The 21,993-nt window shown below is 36.1% G+C and overlaps 2 protein-coding genes across 34 annotated transcripts in view; both read right to left on the bottom strand.

The window, feature by feature from the left end:
- The window catches only part of agbl2 (AGBL carboxypeptidase 2), a 41,135-nt gene extending 38,629 nt beyond the window's left edge, over positions 1 to 2,506 (bottom strand). For 8 of the 32 annotated variants that reach the window (XR_012399938.1, XR_012399939.1, XR_012399931.1 and 5 more), the window contains exons 1-3: positions 2,206 to 2,506; positions 1,973 to 2,036; positions 1,083 to 1,229 (exon numbers count right to left, since the gene is read on the bottom strand). Coding sequence is in view for 16 of the 32 variants with exons in the window: in XM_073942217.1 (XP_073798318.1) it covers positions 1,083 to 1,229; positions 1,973 to 2,036; positions 2,206 to 2,211 (217 nt within the window). In the remaining 16 variants the exon portion in view is untranslated. Of the gene's footprint in view, positions 1 to 1,082; positions 1,230 to 1,972; positions 2,040 to 2,205 lie in introns of all 32 variants that reach the window. The other 24 variants (XR_012399937.1, XR_012399936.1, XR_012399929.1 and 21 more) reach the window with 4 other exon arrangements.
- Positions 2,507 to 4,828: 2,322 nt separating this feature from the next.
- Positions 4,829 to 21,993, bottom strand: part of fnbp4 (formin binding protein 4) — a 28,317-nt gene continuing 11,152 nt past the window's right edge. Inside the window, exons 8-17 of one of the 2 annotated variants that reach the window (XR_012399806.1) lie at positions 20,581 to 20,782; positions 20,368 to 20,459; positions 19,330 to 19,434; positions 17,436 to 17,956; positions 16,804 to 16,964; positions 15,101 to 15,333; positions 12,726 to 12,858; positions 12,434 to 12,627; positions 5,876 to 6,033; positions 4,829 to 5,800 (exon numbers count right to left, since the gene is read on the bottom strand). Coding sequence is in view for 1 of the 2 variants with exons in the window: in NM_001305621.1 (NP_001292550.1) it covers positions 5,707 to 5,800; positions 5,876 to 6,033; positions 12,434 to 12,627; positions 12,726 to 12,858; positions 15,101 to 15,333; positions 16,804 to 16,964; positions 17,823 to 17,956; positions 19,330 to 19,434; positions 20,368 to 20,459; positions 20,581 to 20,782 (1,506 nt within the window). In the remaining variant the exon portion in view is untranslated. The remainder of the gene's footprint in view (positions 5,801 to 5,875; positions 6,034 to 12,433; positions 12,628 to 12,725; positions 12,859 to 15,100; positions 15,334 to 16,803; positions 16,965 to 17,435; positions 17,957 to 19,329; positions 19,435 to 20,367; positions 20,460 to 20,580; positions 20,783 to 21,993) is intronic. The other variant, NM_001305621.1, reaches the window with a different exon arrangement.

Genomic DNA, 21,993 nt, shown 5'->3' on the forward strand with positions numbered 1-21,993 from the left:
TCGGCTTAGTCCCTTTATTAATCCGGGGTCGCCACAGCGGAATGAACCGCCAACTTATCCAGCAAGTTTTTACGCAGCGGATGCCCTTCCAGCCGCAACCCATCTCTGGGAAAAGTACTGAACTATTGAAATGTATTTAATACTTCATATAAAAGGCTTTTTTGGTGATGGCAGCTTAAAGATGTCTCATATGAAGAATGAAGTCACATGAATTATTCAGGGGTGATTTTTTTTCACAGACAAGTGTACAAATCTTGATGGTTCTAGGGTATCGAATGATCTTTAAGTTGAATTTTATATTGGATTCAAGTGAGGTGATTGGTTGAGTAATTGTAAAGTTTGATTTTGTTTTTCTGAAACCATTTGAGAGTTGTCTTGGCTGTGTTTTGGATAAATGTCCTGCTGAAATGTCCACTCTGGTTTCATCTTCACTATCCTGATAATGTAGAGGTTGGATTGAATCAGCTGATAATCATTTACAGTGATGAAGAGCAGAGGGTTGCTGAAAAACTACTGAGAGATTTCAGCTGCTATCTGGGCTTTCACTGCCTTCTACATCTCCCTTTCTTCATGTGTTCAACACTTTCCATTTTTATTCATGATTAATTTTAGATGATTAATTACAGATAACGTAATTTGTAAACTAAATAGTTTAGGTTTTCTTTTTGGATATATTCATTTTTTGGTTGTTACTAATATCACAGAAAATGTTGAGTCAACAATACCTTTATAAATATGTTTTCTGAGAAAAAATGGTGAAGTGCTCAATACTCATTTTCCCAGCTGTATGAATTATATAGTGAAATGAAATTTTTGTCTTGTTATACAGTATATAACTATATACAGTATATTCAATAATATGTCTGTTAAATGTTAATTTAAATATTCTAGCTTATGAGACAAAATAGAGTTGATGTGAAGATGCAGTACATTGTGAAACATTGTTACAAGTTTTTTTCATATCGTCTGACCCTATAATGATTGTACTGTATTTTATTTTATCCTGATTCTGTATTGCATTTGCAAATGAAATTCCAGCAATCAAACTGAAATAGATATAAGACAGACTTTAACATATTTACTTGAACATGGCTTGGATTCCTCTTGTTCCTCTTCTAAATTAGAGTCACTGCTCTCAGATGGAGATGATGAGTTAATCATGTCTGAGGCAGTAGAATCTTGGATTCCCTCCCATTCCCTTTTGATGGGAATGCCTGAGCTGTTGTCTGCTTAAATAACCAAAACATTTACAATAGTTAATCATGGTTTTACTTTAAATTAAGCAAAAAATAAACAAAATCAACCATGGTTTTGCCACACTCACCATAGTTTACTGTGGTATATTTACAGTAATGCTGTGGTTGTTTGAATGTTAACCAACACACAAAACAGCCATGATTGCTTAACTTCTTCTATTATACATGACTTTCTATGGTGAAAGTTTAGTTGAAGATGATATTATAAAAAAGGTTTGTTCACCCAAGTGAACATATTAACTTTTTCCGAACATTATTATTATTAACTTTTTTATAAACATATTTTGGAGAAAGCAGGAAAAAAGAAATCTAGCAACCTGTAACCATTGATATCCATAGTAGGCAAAACAATTACTATGAAAGACAATGGTTACCGGTTTCCAGCTTTCTTCAAAATATCTTCTTTTAGGTCCAGCAGAAAAAAAGAAACTTATACAGATTTGTGACAAGAGAAGGATGTGTAGATTATGGCTGAATTTTCTGTTTTAGGTGAACTACATCTTTAAAAACGAAGTTAGTACACAATGAAAAAGTAATTTGATTTAAAATTAAAAAGAAATAACACAATTGAGTCAAGATTACGACCTACAACTTAATTACAGTTGACATCAGAATTTTTACGCCATGAGCCCAGAAAGGTCAATATTATGGCTTTCTAACATGAACATAATTTAAACCAGTCAAATGAAGTAAAACCATACAGAAGTGGAGCTTACCTGAGAGGAATCCATAATGCTGAAGATGCAGCAAAAGTAACCTCTCATAAGGATCGTCTGATTTCTTCTTTTCGACGCGAAAAGAGAACATTGAAGTGAGTTTAAACACAAGAAATAGGGCAGAAGGTTAAAAGGCATTGAGTATCAATGTTCTGGTATGTTAACAACAAGGTAATATTAGACTGTAACCGTAGAGTGCAAAAGGCAGGAGCAAATTTTGTGGGTTCACTAACCTGCATTCCTGTAACCGTAAGAGCGACTGCACGCAAGTCATGAAGTCATTGTAAACAACGCCAAATAACCTTACAGTTTACCAGAGCCTGGAAAAATATATCGAGTGACAGCGCTCCTTTAGTTAAGAGCACATTGCTTTAAACCGATAAGAAAAGCTGCATACTGTTCCAAACTAGTTTTTTAAAGAGTTTAATATGTTCCTGGTAGCCTGTTAAATAACAACAGTTTTTTAAAAAGGAAATCTCTATGTTATAATTATTGTCCAGGCGCCATTTGTGTCATGGTTGCCATGGACACGACGCACGTTTCCTGCAGGAAGCACGCAGAAAAGAACAGAAGTCTTGTCGGTTAAGATAAATGACCGACAATCTTTATTTTGCGTTAGTTCGTTGTTATTACAAATATGACAAACTTGTGCATTTAAAATAGAGAAAACAAGGGTTAACGTAATTGTTTCAGAGGTCAAAATAACAAACTTTTCACTTGTTAAAAATCAAGGTTATTCAATTAAAAACTGATTTCTTACATCGTCTTTTATTAAAAACATTGTGCGGTGTTGTCTAAAAACTAATATATACGTCCTCTAAATTAGATTTTTTTTTAACCTTTAATAAAGGTATTTTACTCAAACATTCATTCATTTTTTATTTTTGCTCAGTGTCTTTATTAATTTGGGGTTACCACAGCAGAATGAACTGCCAACTTGTACAGCATATGTTTGACGCTGCAGATGTCCTTCCAGTTGCATTCATAATACAATATATATATATATATATATATATATATATATATATATATATATATATATATATATATATATATATATATATATATATATATATTACATACGTTTAAAATTTGTTAAAAGTATAATTATTGTGGAGACAATTACATAATCAAAATATATATATTTGTTGGCTTTTGGTCCAAATTGATTGAGTATAACTTCTATTCAACCTAATGCGTTTGGTTGATGAAAAATCACATGTACATGTATTCACAGCCTTTGCAGCTCTAAATTGAGCTCAGGTACATTCGGTTTCCACTGATCATTCTTGAGATGTTTCAGCAGCTTAATTGGTGTTCACCTGTGGTAAATTCAGTTGATTGGACAAGATTTCATAAGGCATACACCTGTCTATATAAGGTCCCAGGGTTGACAGTCATGTCAAAGCACAAACCTAGCACGAGGACAGGACTGTCTCAAGGCACAAGACTGGGAAAGATTACAGAAAAAAATTGTGCGGCTCAGAAAGTTCCAATGAGCAAAGTGGCCTCCATCATCCAGAAGATGTTTGGAACCACCAGGACTCTTCCTAAAGCTGGCAAGTAATCTAAGCTGAGTGTTTGGGGTCGAAGGGCCTTAAGTCAGGGAGGTGATCAATAACGGAGAGATGATGGTCACTGTCTGAGCTCCAGCATTTTTCTGTGAACAGAAGGACAACCATCTGTGCAGCAATCCACCAATCAGGTTGTATGGCAGATTGGAATTCCCACCTGGAATTTGCCAAAAGGCATCTAAAGGACTCTCAGACCATAAGAAACAAAATTCTCTGGTCTGATGAGACTAAAATTCAACTCTTTGGAGTGAATGCCAAGAGTTATGTTTGGAGAAAACCAGGCATCGATCATCACCAGTCTAATACCATCCATACAGTGAAGCATGTTGGTGGCAGCATCATGCTGTGGGGATGTTTTTCAGCAGCAGGAACTGGAAGACTAGTCAGGATAGAGGGAAATATGAATGCAGCAATGTACAGAAACCTCTTGAATGAAAACCTGCTTCAGAGCGCTCTTGACCTCAAACTGGGGCGACAGTTCATCTTCCTGCAAGACAGTGACCCAAAGCACACCGCCAAAATATCAATGGAGTGGCTTCACATCAACTCAGTCAATATCCTTGAGTGGCCCAGCCAGAGCCCAGACCTAAATCCTATTGCACATCTCTGGAGAGATCTAAAAATGGCTGTACACAGTCGTTCCCTGTCCATCCTGATAAAGCTTGAGAGTTACTGCAAATGGGCAAAAATTCCCAAAGACAGGTGTGCCAAGCTTGTGTCATCATATTCAAAAATACTTGAAGCTGTAATTGCTGCCAAAGTTGCAGCAACAAAGTATCGAGCAAAGGCTTTGAATACTTATGCATGTGATTTTTCAGGTTTTTTATTTAATAAATTTGAAACAATTAAAAAAAAAAATCATTTCACATTGTCATTATGGGGTTTTGTGTGTACAATTTGGAAGAAAAATGAATACTCGCTATGAATACTTTCCGGATGCACTGTATGTTGCTCTGTTATTATCACAAGGAACTGTGTAATTGTTTTTGGTTTACTTTCCCCGATTTTATTAAATGGATAACTGGCGATTGAATGCATGTTGGCTCAATTGGGTAGGGAAAATAAGACCTGTTTAAATTGATTTAAGACCTACACAATATTTCAGAGACTTTAATTGGACACCTTGTTTTAATTTTAATCCTAATCTGAGAAATGCACCAAAGTGACTGAGGAAAAACTGTAATGATAACAGCAAACTAAAAATTAAATGTTTACATTTAAAGTACAACCAAATGTTCCAAATCGTCAAAAAGTACATCAAAGCAAAAAATTCACCAAAATATTTGTGGAAAAGAGTTTATTATCTACAGTGTAGAAAAAAGTTCAATGGCTTGTCAATGCCCAGCTCAGGAAACATTTACACTGAACGTCACAAAATTTAAAAGACATACTGTATTTATGAACCGGAGCCATTATTGAAGAGAAAAGAAAGCGGATACAATTGAGTTGACCCTCACAGAATATCGTTGGTGGGGGGAGATCATTGGTTCACATATGAAGCAAACCTTAAAGTGCGATTGAGTGGCCAACATGGAAGTCTGAACTATTAATTTGGAAGCATGGCTCTGAACAGTGGTCAGCTGATCTGATAAAGATTGATCTTTCTGTTTGTATAAAAAGATAAATGTATAGTTAAGCATGGCGTATAAAATATTTAATGCACTGTCTGATGTCACTGTAGTACTGAGCTCACTGTATACCCTTTGCACGCATTTACAAAATGTAGGAGAAACTGAAGTAATGGACAGTCCTTTAATATTGTTTTCATTACGGTTTAATTTAAAGATAAATCGCGCACAGCTTCTGTAGTTTGAGTTACTAAAAAAAAAAATAATAATATTCTGTACATATTTTAACTGGTTTCAGGTTCACTGCACCTTTAAGAGAACGCCTGAATATTAAAGGCTGTTAAATGCAAAATAATTTTACAACAACCCCTAACAAAGTATATGTTTAGTCACAAGATGATGCATTTTAATAGAACAAAATGAAGTGGGCCTAAAATAGGCTCCAATGGGCAATGTGTCCGTATTAAAAAAAAAAAAAAAAGAAAGAAACATTCGTTCAAATTTGTCCTCTTAAACTTGGTAAGAGTGACACGACAGCACAATGCAGTTCAGTCCAGCCCTGCCAGAGGCTCTAGTTTTTCCAGGACCAATGTTATGAACTCTGCATCATCTTTCTTTTCTTTAACAATCTTTCCCTCCAGTCGTCAGGCAGCGCTTCAAAGTTTGCGTTCTTCCCAGCTTTCCCTCTGCAAATTAAGACAAAAATGGCATTAATAACTTGCATTTTCTACCCATACTGGCAAAGCCTTCTTTCGACTTACGTTGAAAGCTGTTGTTGTTTCCATTCTTCGATGCGTCTGTTGTTCAGCTGATCTCGATCTTCATCGCTTGAACTTGACTTTTCTTCCTCATCAAGCTCTTTCTGAATGCTTTGCCACTTCTTTACAAGTGACGGCATCTTTGTCTTGCTCTTCTTTGCCTTTAGGAAAAAGTGACAGCTAATGACTTGGCATGAATTGTTTTCAAAATTATTGTTAAACAAAACCCTCACATCAAAGAAAAACTAAACTCACACAGTGATATAAACTAAAACAAACAAAACAAAATATTTTTAAAGAAAAAAAAAAAACCATCATACCAAAGAAAAACTAAACTCACACACAGTGATATAAACTAAAACAAAAAACAAACAAAACAAAATATTTTTGCAGACAAAACCATCATATAAAAAAAAAACTAAACTCACACACAGTGATATAAACTAAAACAAAAAACAAACAAAAAACATTTTTCCAGACAAAACCATCATATCAAAGAAAAACTAAACACACAGTGATTTAAACTAAAACAAACAAAACAAAAAAAACTAGGGCTGTCAAATGATAAAAAAAATTTAAGTGATTAATCACACTTTTTTTGTAATTAATGATGATTAATCACGAAACATAATTAATTATGATTAATAACGAAATGGCGTATTTATTACAAAAAACACAGGCATGTAAGTGCCATTTAAATTTCAAAACAATCCATGCCAATAACAAACAAAATCGCTTTTCATGTTGGGTTCTAAGTGAACTACAAACGCACACGCACACACAGAGAGAGACAATGTGCGCAGTGCCGGTGAGCGAGAGGGATCCCTTCAGATTCATCAACACGCACTATCGCGTTTGCTTAAACGAAGCATTCTAAAATAAAACAAGCAAGGATTCTGACAGAGTAACGTGAAGCAGACGCTTTACAAAAAGGGGGATACACTTCAAACTTAATGAAACATTTGAGCGATGCAGGTTAAGGGAAGAGAAATGTTTTTGACAGCTTGCGAATTCATCTGGCACTTTCATTCAAATGGACATCAATACTCAGCTTTGCTGATTAAGATAATACTGATCAAGAGTCGACCATGTAAACAGCGATTTTTGATTATCTTAAATGACCACGCGAGTCCCAAAATGCGCAGGTTTTTCTTTCCGTTTGCTATGCGGTATCAAATTCCATTAAAACATCCTGAATGAAATTATGCTGAATGACAGTGAACTGCTGAACTGCAGTTAAAGTCTAAATATGAAAAAAATGATACACCCGAAAATTATTTAATAAAATACTTGCGCTTCAGCAGGCAGTATGCCGACACACAATGAACATGTGGTGGCCATTGAAGGTGTCAGATGCAGAGCACATACGCTCTTGACAATTCTGGAAGTAATTAATAATATAATAACACATATACTGAAGCGATTAGGGTGTCTTAGAATGACCAAAACAACATTTCAGATGTTTTACTATGTGCTCAGCCTGCTGGTTTGTCCATTCACACACATTTTTATCACATGAACTCTTATAACGAAACTCACATGTCCTTTTTTGTGCATACTGGAATTTGTTCGGTAAAGGTGTTTACGTCATAGTTTATGCTCATCTTTAAAAAGCTTATGCTATTATGAGCATCTTAGAGTTTCCATCAACTGGTTTATTATGCGCATGGAAACGTAGCTAGTAATGTAAACAAACACACGCAACTTATATATTTTGTACAGACAAATCTCTCATATCAAGAAACACAAAACACACACTGATATAAACTAATACACAAAAAAACAGAATATTTTTACAGACAAAACCCTCTCATCAAAGAAAACTAAATGTACACACAGAGAAATAAAACACAAAAAAACATAACAAAAGCCGCCACACCCTTAAAAAAAAAAAAAACACAAAATCTGTTTACCAAAAGAATACAAAAATCCACAAAACAACAAAGAAAAGCTTCAAAACAACAAAACTAAATAAAAATACCCTACAAAGCACCGTTCCCAAATAAAATCTCCAACACAATACAACAAATATTAAAAAAAACAAGCAAAATAAAGTTTAACAGTAAACAAACACACTGTTGACCAAAAGATTACAACAATCCACAAAAGAAGAAAAGAGAAACTTAAAAACATAACCAGTCAAGAAAAAAAAAGAAGGGATTCTTGGGGGCGTGAGTGATCACTGTGCTCATGTCACAGCAGCTAAAATCTACATTTTATACAGTCTATTGGCGCAACTCGTGGTCTGTTTGTTGCCAGTGCAACCCTTTTATGTCCAGTGTTTTGTGCTGCAGCGACGCAAGCTGAGCCATCACTGCTATCTAGTGTCTCATCCAACCCTATGGCATCTCCCGGAAGCTCTGTGATTCTCCCACATAGGCCTCTTCGTAGTGGTGCTGTGGTGCCCGCAATATAAATATCCCAGAAATCATGGCGACAGAAATAAATGAACAAAAGAACTGATCGCGAGAGGCACAGTGATGTTCTAAGCTTTATATTTGTTAGGTGAAATGAATAGTGCAGTAAAGAAAATCCCGCTCTCTCATTCAACTGCAATCAGAGACCTGCTATCAAGAGTTGATAGATGAGCAAATATTTGAATTGCCTTGCATGTACAGGGCTGATAGCGGAAAAAATTCCTGAGCCTGAACTTTTTTTCCTTGCCCCTGAGGTGAGTAGGGGTGGGGGTACTATGTATGCAACGCACTTTTAACACATAACTTGTGGGCCCCTGGGCCCAAATATATTAACAGCCTATGTGTAACCCTGATCATCATTATTGTCAAGTGGCTCTTTTTAGACACATGCCAGTAATGTCAGTGACACATGCCAGTGTCAGTGATCTTGTGACATGTGCCAGTAGGTGTCAGTATAAGCACGTTATAAGCACATTAATCTTATAAGTCTCTTTGCTTTAATATTTAAAAATCATTAGGCAAATGACACCTGTTATCTTACATGCATATATGTTATGAGTTTTCAACATGCATTTTATTATAACTTTTTAAAGGATATTATTTAAAATACCTTAAAATGAAAATAAGTTAAATAATAAAATAAATGAATGAATTAAAAACATAGAGAAGTCCATATTGTAGGGAACAAAGGAACTGCCAGGATGCAATAATATACAGTACAACAGATAAGTGTAACCCCTCCCATACATAAGCATGCCACAATAAATTTGACTGACATGTACTGTCAAATGACTATATTACATACGGAAGTATGACTACGAATACATAAAATAAATGCGTTTAAATTAAAACATCGTGGAGTAGCTCAGCAAATAAACTAACTTGCGACGCGATAAATTAGGTTAAAAGTCGCGTAATGATTAAATATGGTTTTGCTCGTGTTAATTAATGTCATAAGCTTCGCCGGGTGTCGATGTCACTGCAGTGACATGCAGCGCGACACTCTGAGTGACACAGGTCACTACACATGCCACTAGCGAGTGACACATGACAGTGGAAACCCGGACGTGCCACCGGAAGTGTCACTACACTCAGTGGCATGTGCCAGTGTCATCTGTACGTCAGATGTCATGTCACTCCATGTTAAAACTGCTACTGGGAATCCGCGTTCAAGCGCACACAATAAGCTAAAACTCGCCCCAAGCACCGGAAAAAACAAATAACAATGAATGTGTCGAGGAAAGAGTAAGGACATATCTTAATTATTTATTAATAAACTTATTCTGAGTCAGTGTCGCAAAGATCCTGACTGGCATCTCCTCTCGGACTCGCCTTTACAAATTCATCTTTACGGATTACATGAAGGAGTTTTTTTGTTTTCTATTTGTTTTATTTCGTTAAGTAATAATTTAAAGCTTTCTATAAATATATTTATTATGTCTGTGAGGCATATACATTTTGCTTCATTTTGTTAAGCGCTCCTGTTCAAAAACCAGACGACAGAAAGCGCATAATTTTGGTTTTCTTTATTTTATAAAAATCGCTGTAACGTTTTTTGATGTATTACTCGTACTTTGTGAGCAAAAATGACGGATAACTTTAAATTGCTCCCACTGAAAAAATGCAAGTGATTGCTCTGGCGCCTCGATGTCCTGCAAGCTTTTTTATAAGCAAACTATGCGCCTAATAGCACATTCTTTAACGTTTAAGCTACCATTGTTTTATACTTGAACTGTTTTATATCTTTTATTTTAGGCAAGTCGTGATGATCTGAGAAGGCAAACTGATCAAACAGACAATGATGGTCTTCCGCTGGCGCTGTTCGTTAAAAAAACTTATTTTTAACGAATAAAAAATGCTCCAAACGTTTTTCTAAATAAGCTAAATAAAAAACGAAACTAAGGATAAACACTTTGCCATTAGGCTACATACAAAACTGAACTATTTCATAGCTGAAACACTAAGTTGTTTAAGGAGAAGGGGGAAATATATTTTTGTCCCATCTATTGCTTCACCGTTATTTCGAGAATAAACCCAGCGTAAATATGCAGATGTCATTCCCAAAACATATCAGCGTATATGTGCCGAAAACGAAAGTTTCATACAAATTCTGAATGGATTATAGCCTGGAAAGTGCAAAGCACGCTCCTCTTATTATCACTAAAAAGCGTCACTAATCTTAGTTCATAGAGATCTCACAAAGATCCGTTATAATTTACAAAGCTCTCTAAATTACACAATTAATCTTTTATTTACATGGCGTCTACACTCAAAAGATGATTCACGAGCACACAAAATGGCACTTAATAAAAACCAATCCGGCGCTTTCAGCAGTGAGTGAATTCTGTGAATCTAGAGAAATGACAGATCAATATCCGTGAACCTGATTTTTTTTTTCCCGCAGCCACAGAACGCCGGAAATCCGGCGTGGTGCCGGAACGCTATCACCCCTGCATGTATTTAGGCCGTTTTACATACAAGAACTGAAAGTTCTATGTTTTTGATAATATTGCAAGTTCACTAAAACCTGGCTGGAAACATTAATGTAACAAATAAAATAAAAATTAAAATATATATTTCAAATATAAAATAAATATTCTTTACTTATTTAATAATATAACCTTTTCTAATATAGGCCTTGTTATTGCAATAAACAGTAAGAAGTAAAGAAGTAACGTATTAATAGGTGTACATTAACTTTTTATGCATCATGCTTCAAACTTTTCTTGATTGAGACATGTTAAATTCTTCTTCCATCATTTGCAGTGTTTCTAAATTGCTTTGTTAGTCATTTCTTACCCATTATTTAACATGTTTTATCTATTATTTTTTGTAAACCTGCATCTGACCATAACAAGTCCACACTAAATGGTTATAAGAGATGCGTTTAAGGGATTTTATGCAACATCCTTCATTTATTCTCTTAGGTAAGGAGAAAACTCCACTTAAGTATCATACTTGGAGGGAAAACGTGCTTTAGGTATTATAAAGCTTGAAGCATCAGAATCGGTACTTTGTATCAGCTGATCACTATGACAAGGAATTGGTACTTGGTATCGGGTGCAAAAATCCTGATTGGAGCATCCTTAATTAAAACAAAACCAAACACAGCAAATAAATAATAAAAATAAACAAAATATAAACAAAACTACATACCAACCACAGTGCCAGAAAATAAATACAACTCAAAAGTCTCCTTGCCCCAAATTAAGACACAAGTTAAAGGTGCAGTAGGTGATCCTCCACAATGCTAACAGCTTAGCACAAATCTCTGAACCACAGTCCCTCCCCTGTCAGCTAGAGCCACGCCTCCTGAAACACGAGCACAGCAAAAGAACCCTCTCTCATGTGTTAAAAGCGACTAGTGCTTGTCCGGCGGCGTGCAAGCCAAACTGACATGCTATTTCAGAGCAAATATTTAGAGTTGCATGGTAATCAATATAGAAAGAGACTAGGCGGAATAGCAGTATTTACTTGTGTTTTGTTGTAAAACTAATTAAAATCTGCATTATCGAGGCTGTGAAAGGACCCTTATGAAACTGAAAATAGTCTTATCAATCTTTCATTGGAAGATTTTAGTGGCTGAACAACACTTCTGTAAAGATATTGTTACCCGTTTGTTACAACAAAATCTAACATTACATCAGCTTTGCAGGAAGCTAAAACAGTTTTAAAACAAAACATTACCTTTCTTAGAGAAATCCTTCAGACATTGTGTCATCCTTTCTCCAGCGTGCAAAGGTAACTCCAATATTGATTCAGGTTTTTAAAAAGTTTTGATTCAGCAGGTTTATACCCCTCGCACGCACACATGCTCTCTCGTGAACGTGCAGCGGTCGGCGGAGCAGCGTACAAACGGCTGCGTGGTTTTTCAAATCTGCATTTGCTGACAGACAGATTGGGCCACTTATCGGAATTATGAGAGTTCAGTCAGTCCGACTCTATTAATTGGATGAACATTTTTTAGTTGTATGCCTTACCCAAAATATAAAAATACATATAAATACATTTAGATCATTTACTTTAATCATTACTATTAGACTGTGAAGAGACTTTCAACCAGCACAACAAAAGATGCTTCTGAAGACAATCACCTACTGCACCTTTAAAGGCAACATCAACATCTGAAAACCCCCAAACCCACCTTTTCTTTCTTTAATTTCTTTGTTTTATCTGTGAGGACTTTGCTTATTGGTTCCAGGGGAGGGGGAGGCTGTGAAACAGGAGGGGGTGGTTGTGGTGGCAGGGCTGGCATTGGTGGAACTATGCTCTCTGTAGGCAGAGGAGGCGCAATGGCTGCTGTCATCCCCCAGTAAGCACTGCCTACTAGAAGTGGAGCTGTGAAAGAAAAAAACAGATGAGTAACAACATCTTCACATATAACAGGAAGTTTTTTGAAGGTAACAATAACATGTAGAAAGTCAGTTTATCCTCACCAGGCGTGGCAATGGTCTGAGTGTAAAGAATGGGGCTGCTGCCGATGGTGGCCATGCTGGGCAATGGGACTGAGCCCAGGGCCTTGCGTTTCTGGGCTCTAGCAGCAAGTCCTAAAGCTGCAGCCTCAGCAGCCTGAGGGGGGAAAGATCATCAAAATTTTCAACTTTATGGTGCATTAATTGTTGATAATCCTTTAAATTAATAAATCTTAAATAAATGGTCATGAATGTCATTAACATGTATAGTTTTGAAGCTCGGTGATTACAAGCACACCATGAACAAAAGGTGTTGAATAAAAAATGTGTTTGTGGACAAGACTGTTATAACACGTTTAATGGTCATCATCATCCTTAAAATGTTCTTGAGAAGTATTCAAATGCTTAAAAGTTTTTAAAATATTTACATTTTTGTTAAAAAAAAAATTATGTACATTTATATGTATTTACATATGGAGTCTTGATAACACTATTGCTGACTTTCTCTTTTCATTTAAGCAAATAGGATCGTGAAAATACATTTGTTATGCTGCGCTATAAGTTCACCCAACTATGAAGACGTCCGCTGCTGAAAAACACAGAAATGTGAAAACGTTCTATTAAACACAGAATTGGGGCATCAGTTTACCATCCAGGGTTGCCATGTTGCACACAGCATAATCAAAAAATTACTGATTATTAGGGATGCGCCGAATGTACAGTGTTCAGTATGCTAGTTTTGCTCCCTCCAGACATTCACGGTCTAAAGCAGCTTTTACACTGGATGTGGAAAGCACTGCACTATGAAACCCATTTATTTCAATGGCTTGTGGCTGTTTGTTGCTGCACAGAGCATAGTGCAAGATCTTTAAAGATTTTCAAACTAGTTCAATATTCTACCCTCTTTTCATATATGTATGAACTGAACATGCTCACTGGTAAAGCAAAGTCAGATGAAATAATGCGCTGACAAGACGTTTCTATGTATTAAACACATATGCTTACAATAGCTCTACTGTGCCGTTATGGCAATGCAATTTAACATTATAATATAATATTTAGTCAAATGAATGATTTACAATAGCACGTCATTTAGTTTTGTCATTTATTCAATTTTCTATTAGGGCTCCACACCATTTTTTTTCCAGTCTGGCATCAGCAGCAGACTTTATAAACACCCTAAAACCCAAAACGTCTTCAAAGGGGAGAAATCTATCCAGACAGTTGTGGCACATCATGACATATACGCAATCTAATCAGTATGCAAAACATGGCCATTATTTTTTTCAGTTTAAAGTAATGTTTATCCCACTCCTCTCAAACTGTTACACTGTAAAAAAATAATCTTGAGGCTTGTAATTTTCATTATAAACAATTGATGTGGTCATTAAAAATTTGCATATATATATATATATATATTTTTTTTTTTTTATTGACATTCTAGATTTATTATAAAATATTGAGATGATTTTGCAAAAAAAATATTACTAGAAATTAGAGAGAGAGAGAGAGAGAGAGAGAGAGAGAGAGAGAGAGAGAGAGATTTAATTTTATTGCCATTTCAGCTTCTATGGCTATTTCATGGCAAAAAGAAAATAGATCAAGTTTATCACTTTTTATAAACACCAATTTTGTATAATTATAAAAATATTCTGACAAATAAAAGTAATCAACAGCAATAAAAAATGTACAGGGTAAAATACATAAATAATAATAATAATGATAATATATAAGATAAAAATCTAAAACAGTTTTTTAAAGATTTCCTTTTGATTAAAAATTCTACAGTTTTAGATGGATTCACATTTAAAAATATTTCCTTTAAAGTCTCTCCAGATAAAAATTGTTGTCTGAGAACATTAAAAATGGGGCATTCCACAAGAATATGTTTAATTGTTTGGTTTCTGTTGCAATATAGACATTTTGGTGGTTCTTCTCCTTTAAGTAAATATTCATGCATGAGTCTCGTGTGTCCAATGCGGCATCTTCTATACACAATCTCATCGTGTCTTGACTTAAAAAATAAATTAGATTTTTTCCTATTTCAGGCTGAATTTTAAAAAGTTTATTTTCTGGGCACTGATTCCATTCTGCTTGCCATTTGTTGATAATATAGACTTTTATTATTGGCTTAAGATCTGAAGGTGGGATTTTGCACTCCTTTAGCTTTCCTGCTAAATTTGAAACCTATTAAAGCTAATCAAATTGAGGAAAGATGGCTTCACATTTTTTTTAAAGAAAATTCACTCAATTATGTGGATTTGATCGAGATGTTTGCATGTGAATCTCAAAAACGGCAGTGATCAGATTCACTGAAGAAGGCATTTTGAAGAAGCAAATCAACAGTGGACATGTTAAGAGGTAAGCATTACTATCAAGACAAAACATTTTAAAGTGACCTTGAACTCTTCTGTTCCAGGAGCTGGAGGCTCTGACTCTTCATCCTCCATCTCCACTTCCTCGATCTCTCCGTCATCCTCGAGGGGTGGTGGAGGTGGTGGAGGAGGAGATTCGGGTGGTGGAGGGGGTGGTGGTGGTTGTTCTGTAGGTGGAGGCGGCGGATGCTCTGGAGGAAGCGGAGGTAGTGGTGGCTGAGGAGGTGGGGGAACCATCCAATAAGACTGCACATCTCCTAAGAAAGTTCAAGATAAAAAAATAAGAACTAATTTTAATGACATATTTAACTAATTTAACGTGTGTTCAGTGATAATGATGACTGATGTGTGCACATCGGGGGAGATGTGTGTGTCTGTGGTCTTTCGCCGACTCGCAGGTGCAGAGAATAGGGTCAAACAGCTGCACGTTTGTGTGTGTATGGAATATCCGGTTGCAAAATGCAGCTAACAGTCCTACATGATGGTTACAGTTTGATTATGGCGTTTATATGTCTGTACTGCACATCAATAATGCGAGTAGACCATGCGTCTTCATTTGATTTGTGTTAACGATGATTATGACTTTAAGCATATCTAAAGTGCAATTCCAATCGCATGGTTACGAACCGGTTAATTTGTGTAGCAGCAGTTGTAGCAGCCTTTGCTTTTGGACACGGCAACCCCTAAGCTCTGGTGAAAAAAATCAGTTGTCACACCCGCCCAAGCAAACGAGTGACGCGCAACAGAGGCATCCTGGGTTGCCAGGTGTGTGCAAAGCACTTGATGTGCTGTTCAAATCCAATCCTGCCTCCAATCCTCAATGCTAAATTCACCCTCAGGCCGATCGTAACATCACAACTTTCCAACTCAACGAGGAATCACATCACGATTTAAGCCTGGTTTATACTTCTGCGTCAAGTGACCGGCGTAACCCACGGCGCATGCAACGGCCGTAGCTGTGCATTTATACTTCTGCGCGCTGTCTCTGTTGGTCTGCATTAACACTTCCGAAACGCTAGTTGGCAGTGAGGTGTAAATGTTCCTGTGTCGAGTTTCTTCGCTGCTGTTCGAGTTTCTTCGCTGGATGTACAAGTGGCTAAAACTCGCTCATTTTGAGGAGGAACATGCGGACGTGCAAGAACTTTAACTATGAGGTAAACACAAAACAAAACTTTCCATCCGGAGCTCCTTCATGGGACTCCACACTTGTAAACAATCGCTCTATTGGGCTAGCTCAGATTCATCAGCGCTACCAAGCAGACCAATCACAGAGCTTGCGCTACGCGTTGTTGCGACGTGTAGTTAAATTTTTTTCAGCGGTGCATGTCAGTGACGCCGACGGCGAAGGGCTACGTGTCAACGTCGTAGCATACGCCGGCGTTTGACACAGAAGTTTAAATCAGCCTTAGTCTCCCGAGATCTCGTCACATCCCTACTAGCTAGGTAGCAGTTGTGTAATATGCAATTCTAAGTCTACAGAATAATCCATTTTTTAAGCAACACTCTAATGGTCTAATCAGATTCAATTATTTATGATAAGCTAATTTAAAAGTGTTCAAATTAGACATGGGGGAAAAGCTGAACGAATGATAAAACTGTTTAGGGGAGTTGCAAAAGAAGTCCATCTCCGAAAAAAACTGTGTAGTGTTACATTTAAAACTGTAACCAAGCAATGATGTAAATAACATTAACGCATTTTTAAATAAGTCACAGCGCACAACCCTCACCTGTTACAACACCAGTGGTTTCAGCAGATGGTTGGCTACTATCTCCGTGCGCAGTTGCAGAAGGCAAAGGCGGCTTGGCTTCTTCTTCCTCCCCCCCAACTGGAAACTCCCACTGGGAAGCGCTGGTCCTCTCGTTCATGTAGAAGTACCGTCTGTGCTCTCTAGAGGTGGAGAAACAAACACACAGGAGCGTCTTAACAGCTTTTCTCTCGACTGCTTTCACGGTCATGAGACCCTTGGAGAGTTCAAAGGGAAGGGCTCTAGTTCCTTAATGAGGGGAATGTTGAACTGGGCCTCACTGGGAGCCCAGAGGAGAAGCCAGATTAAAATGGGTGCACTGAAAAACGACCCACCTTATTTTATAAAACAAAACAAGGCAGGAAAAAACAAAAAACAAAATAGAGAAATCTCCAATCCTGAAAAAGTTTATCAACATCGTTACAATTCATTTTAGTCTCAGTTGCCATGGCAATACTCACACTTACAGTGACAAAACCCTCCGCTAGATGCCTTAAGGTAGGCATCTTCAATGGAGGGTAATAAAAGACAACATTTGCTTTAATTAACAATCATCAATAGCATCGAGCATGGAAAAATGAAATCCAGTAAACAATGAAATAGATTGGTCTGACCTTCAGGCTCCGAGGGCAAGGCATCGTCTTCCTTTACTGATGCTTCCATGTGGTCACTCTGAGTCACTCATTTCTCCCATCATTTTGAGGGGTGGTCCTGCAAAGTTCAAAGCTCTCGCACGCGCAAAAACCACCTTCCTAACCCTTTTTGACTGACTTTGAGGGGAGGAGATGAGGCCTGATTCTGTGGAGGCCGGGCTGGTACTTTAGAGGCGCTCCCTTATCAGGGTTACCTTCTGTCTTTATCCGTGCTCGTAAAAAACACTCCCCAGTAATACAAACAAGTGCAAATCAGTCGCGCGTTTGTCAGAGCGGTGGAGGCAGTGTCAATCGCCACATGAGGAGGGGGGAGGGGGGATAGGGATGTGAAAGGTAAGGAGCGCGTACCTGTCCCAGTGGCAGGACCAGCCTTTGGGAGTGGCGTTAAGTTCGTAATGTTTTATGTGCTCGGCGGCTTCCTGCAGCCTGCGTCGGAGATAGCTTCCATTCAGAGCGCCCTCTCGCCAGTCTGCGATCCGTGTCTGGATAGAAGGAAAAAAAGGCCGAATTTTAATATGCAGATTGACAGTATAAATCACTTGAGGCAGATGTTTACTTTGAGTGTTCAATGTGACCCACGGTGCCCGCCTTGCACGTAGCTGTGCATTTATACTTCTGCGTGCTGTTTGTGTTGCTCTGCAATAACACTTCCGAAACACTAGCCTAAAGTAGCTAAAACTTGCTTAGTCAGAGCCGGGAACCGGTGGATATGCAACTTTAATCATAAGGTAAACAAAATACAAAAGTCTCTATCTGGAGCTCCTTCACGGGACTCGACACTTGTAACCACACACTCCATTGGGCTCGCGGCTCTCAGTACCGCCCACGTCACCAGTACCAAGCCGACCAATCACAGTGCTTGCGTTATGCGACGGGTTACATTTTTTAAAAGTTGCATGTCATCGTCAACCACAACACTGGGGCATACGAGTGCGCTTGACGCAGAAGTATAAATCAGCCTTTAGACATGTGTCGATATTCAATGATGCAATATCGTGATTATGTAGAAAGGATACCGCTGCAGATTTTCACTTAATATAGCATTTTGTGATGCCGCACAACAACAGATATTTTTAAATTACTGTTAGGGGTAGGTTTAGGATTGAAGTAGATGTTAATAAAATACAATTTAATGTGGTATTAACTAATACAATTCTTGTTTTAATTGCTGTTTTTATCTTTCTGTGAGGGTTGGATGTAAACGTTAATGAAATACAATTTTATTTAATTATATAAAATTCCATTTAACTTTAGGCCACAGCTGTATCTCTTCTAGCAATAACCCTAAACACAATATGGTTATCATGGATGCTTCAAATACTGTCAAAAATGTATAATTAAAACTTTAAAATGACATTTAAGAATATTTCATTTGTTTAATTGGCAGTGGTTGTTTTCTGAACATTTACATTTCACATGTTAATCTGGCTGTCTGACGACATGCAAACAATATTGATTGAAAATGCTGTTTGTTTATTCATAGGTCAGTTATTCACAATCCATTTGTTAACATTTATTTTAAAAAATCTGTAGCTATTTTTCATGATTTAGCTTTTTTTTTATCATCTTCGGTAATGTAAATTCTTTTTAATGCTTAAATATATATATTTTAAAATTGAGTTAACTAATAAAATTCTAAACTAACATAATTATCAATGTTAATTTTAATGCATTAATGAGTAAACATTTTGTAAATATTAGTTTGCTCTGTGTATTGCTTTTATTTTAGATAAATGTTCAAAAGTATTTTTTGGCTATTATACCCGTTAAAACGACCTTCTTTGCAGCTTACACTTATAAAGTACATTGTGCTAAAAAGTCTGTTTATATGAGTATTATGCCAGTGTTTTCTTACCTCCGTTTGCAGCAACAGAAGCTGAAAGTTCGAGATGGCTTTTTTGTCAATTCCCAAGAACTCCATTTTGCTGGTGAGTGTGTTGGCAAGCTCTCCGATCTGAAACTAAAAGAGGAACGTTGTTAAGTTTTGATAAACATAATTTAGGTCACGCTACATTTTATATTAAGTTAATTTTAAATCAAAAATATTAAACTATTAGGAATATTCCTAAATATTAGGAAAATTACATTTTAAAATAGGAAACCAAATGTTCGTTTCAGTGTTACAATTTCTTTTTGTAGTGCAGGTAAATTACATTGAACAAGTGACAATAAGCAATGAAAAAATATATTTAAATGCCATGCCAGAAAAACAGTACTACTGTTATCAACACTCATGATAATGATGATAATAATAATAAACAAATGTTTATTATGTATAAACCAAATCAGAATATTACAATTTTTTGTTGTCTTTTTGTATGATTAGCCTAAGATTAGACTAATGCCTGCTTTTGCCATCACAATAATATATGACATTAATAAAAATACATAAATTAAAACACACAATAAGTTTTAAATGATTTGTGACTTCCTATTTTTTGTATTGTGTTTTTTCAGATTATCAATCTTTAAAAGCATTTACAGACTAAAAAAAAAAAAAAAAAAAACACTTACCAAACATATTCATACTAAACTGTAAAATTTTTAAAATAGTAACATCCCCTTTTATTCATGCACTCTAAAAAGTTATTCTTTTTTATGCATAGTTAAACCTCACTAAACCTTTTAGTCAGTTTCTTTTTTTAATGGTAAACAAAAATTTTGGAAATTGGTTACCACTGACATCCATAGAAGAAAACAAAACACACCATTGGAAGTCAATGGCTACTGGTTTCCAACATTTTTTTTGAATATCTTTTTTTTTGGTTCAGCAGACAGGTTTGGAACAAGTAAAAGATAACTAATGACACGATTTTCAGTTTTTAGGCACACTTTCCCTTAAAATGAAATTGGGTCAATGTTGATTCAACTGACTTCAATTTATAGAAATTACCTTGAGGTCCTCTTCTTCCTTTTGAAGAGCTTTGGATACAGGCTTCTCATTTTCATCATCTTCTCCTTGCTTCTCAGCTGGTTTGGAATGTGCTGGAAACAAAATGGTTCACTCGTTCATTTATTTATTTATTTATTTATGATACACAAATCCTTACAACTAGTCAGGTTAATAAGATTTCTAAGCCCTTCAGTTATTACGGTCAATCTTTACCAGTGTCTGATTGCTCTGGAGTGGCCCATCCTGCCTTGTCTGAGCCCCGACTGCTCGAGTCAGGACTTGGTGCACGGAGGAAAGCAGTCTTCCATTTGTTTTTCTTCAGAAGTAAAGTACGGGGCCCATCCTGACTGGCTTCAGAGCAGGGACTCGACCCACCCGCACTGGCATCACCTTCTTCCAAGGCACGAAGCTCAGCCTGTATAATCACAAACCCCTTCAATATTACATCATATACTATAAGAACAAAATAATAATGAAAAGGTCATATGTCACTGCTAAAAAAGAACATTAAGTGTTGATATAATGCTGTGTTTAAATAGTTCCAGCTAAAAAAATTAATTATATATATATATATTTGAAATAATTAACGCGTTAAAAGAATTAACGCAATTAACGCAGTTTAATAAAAGCAGTTATTAATTTTTTAAACACCATTTTAGGAACAAAATTATTAGCCCCTTTTTTCTCTATAATCTACAGAACAAACCATCGTGTTATATAATAACTTGCCTTGAGATTATATATATATATATATATATATATATATATATATATATATATATATATATATATATATATATATATATACACACATTTTTATTTATTTATTTTTACATATACTGTACTAGTCTCTGCTCCACTGTTCTAAAACATTTGACAAAGCAGTTTGTTGTGATTGGCTAAAAGTTTAAAGGAAATGTTATGCCCTTTTTGGAATTATAGCAATATCAGCTTCCAAAACAATTAAACTTTTTTCCAGTGTACCCGAAAGTTCTTTTCTTGGATTGATTTCAGACATCCAATTCATTCGCTACGGGTAAGCCCACACAAAATCTGTGCGTGCAAAAATGTAAATGTCTGTAAATTTACATTTATTAAATTTGTGTAATATTATTGAATAATATGCAAGTGATTGTATTATTTAGATATTAAACAGTTTCTAAGGTAACATTTTCTGTCCTTTAGTAGCTATATTATATGAGACAATTTGTTTACCAACACGTGGATGTAATTAAATTACTTGATTAAAATATCTTCAAATGGGCAGTTAAAAAGGTTCATATTTTCATGGTTTCCACTATATTCATTCTTCTATGGCTGAGCGCCACACCAAAATTCATCCCGCCACAGCTACATTACAGCTTCTTATTCAGTCATAGTTGTTGTTATTGTTTTTAACAGCAAGCTAGAAATTGTACCAAAACGCATAAAAAGGTAAGTGTATTATAACAGCACAAACTATTTTCTGTAACCATAGTAGTGCTGTGCGTTACTTGTTTAAACCTTTAGGGTGATGTGCTGACAGACAGACAGACAGCTACGTGATGCGTGAGGACAGCAAACACTGCGTAGCTTTCAGTTATGATAAACAGTTTCCATAATTAAACTATTTAAAGATAAAGGTCT

This window comes from Danio rerio, chromosome 25, assembly GCF_049306965.1.
Source record: "Danio rerio strain Tuebingen ecotype United States chromosome 25, GRCz12tu, whole genome shotgun sequence".
Lineage (NCBI taxonomy): Eukaryota > Metazoa > Chordata > Actinopteri > Cypriniformes > Danionidae > Danio > Danio rerio.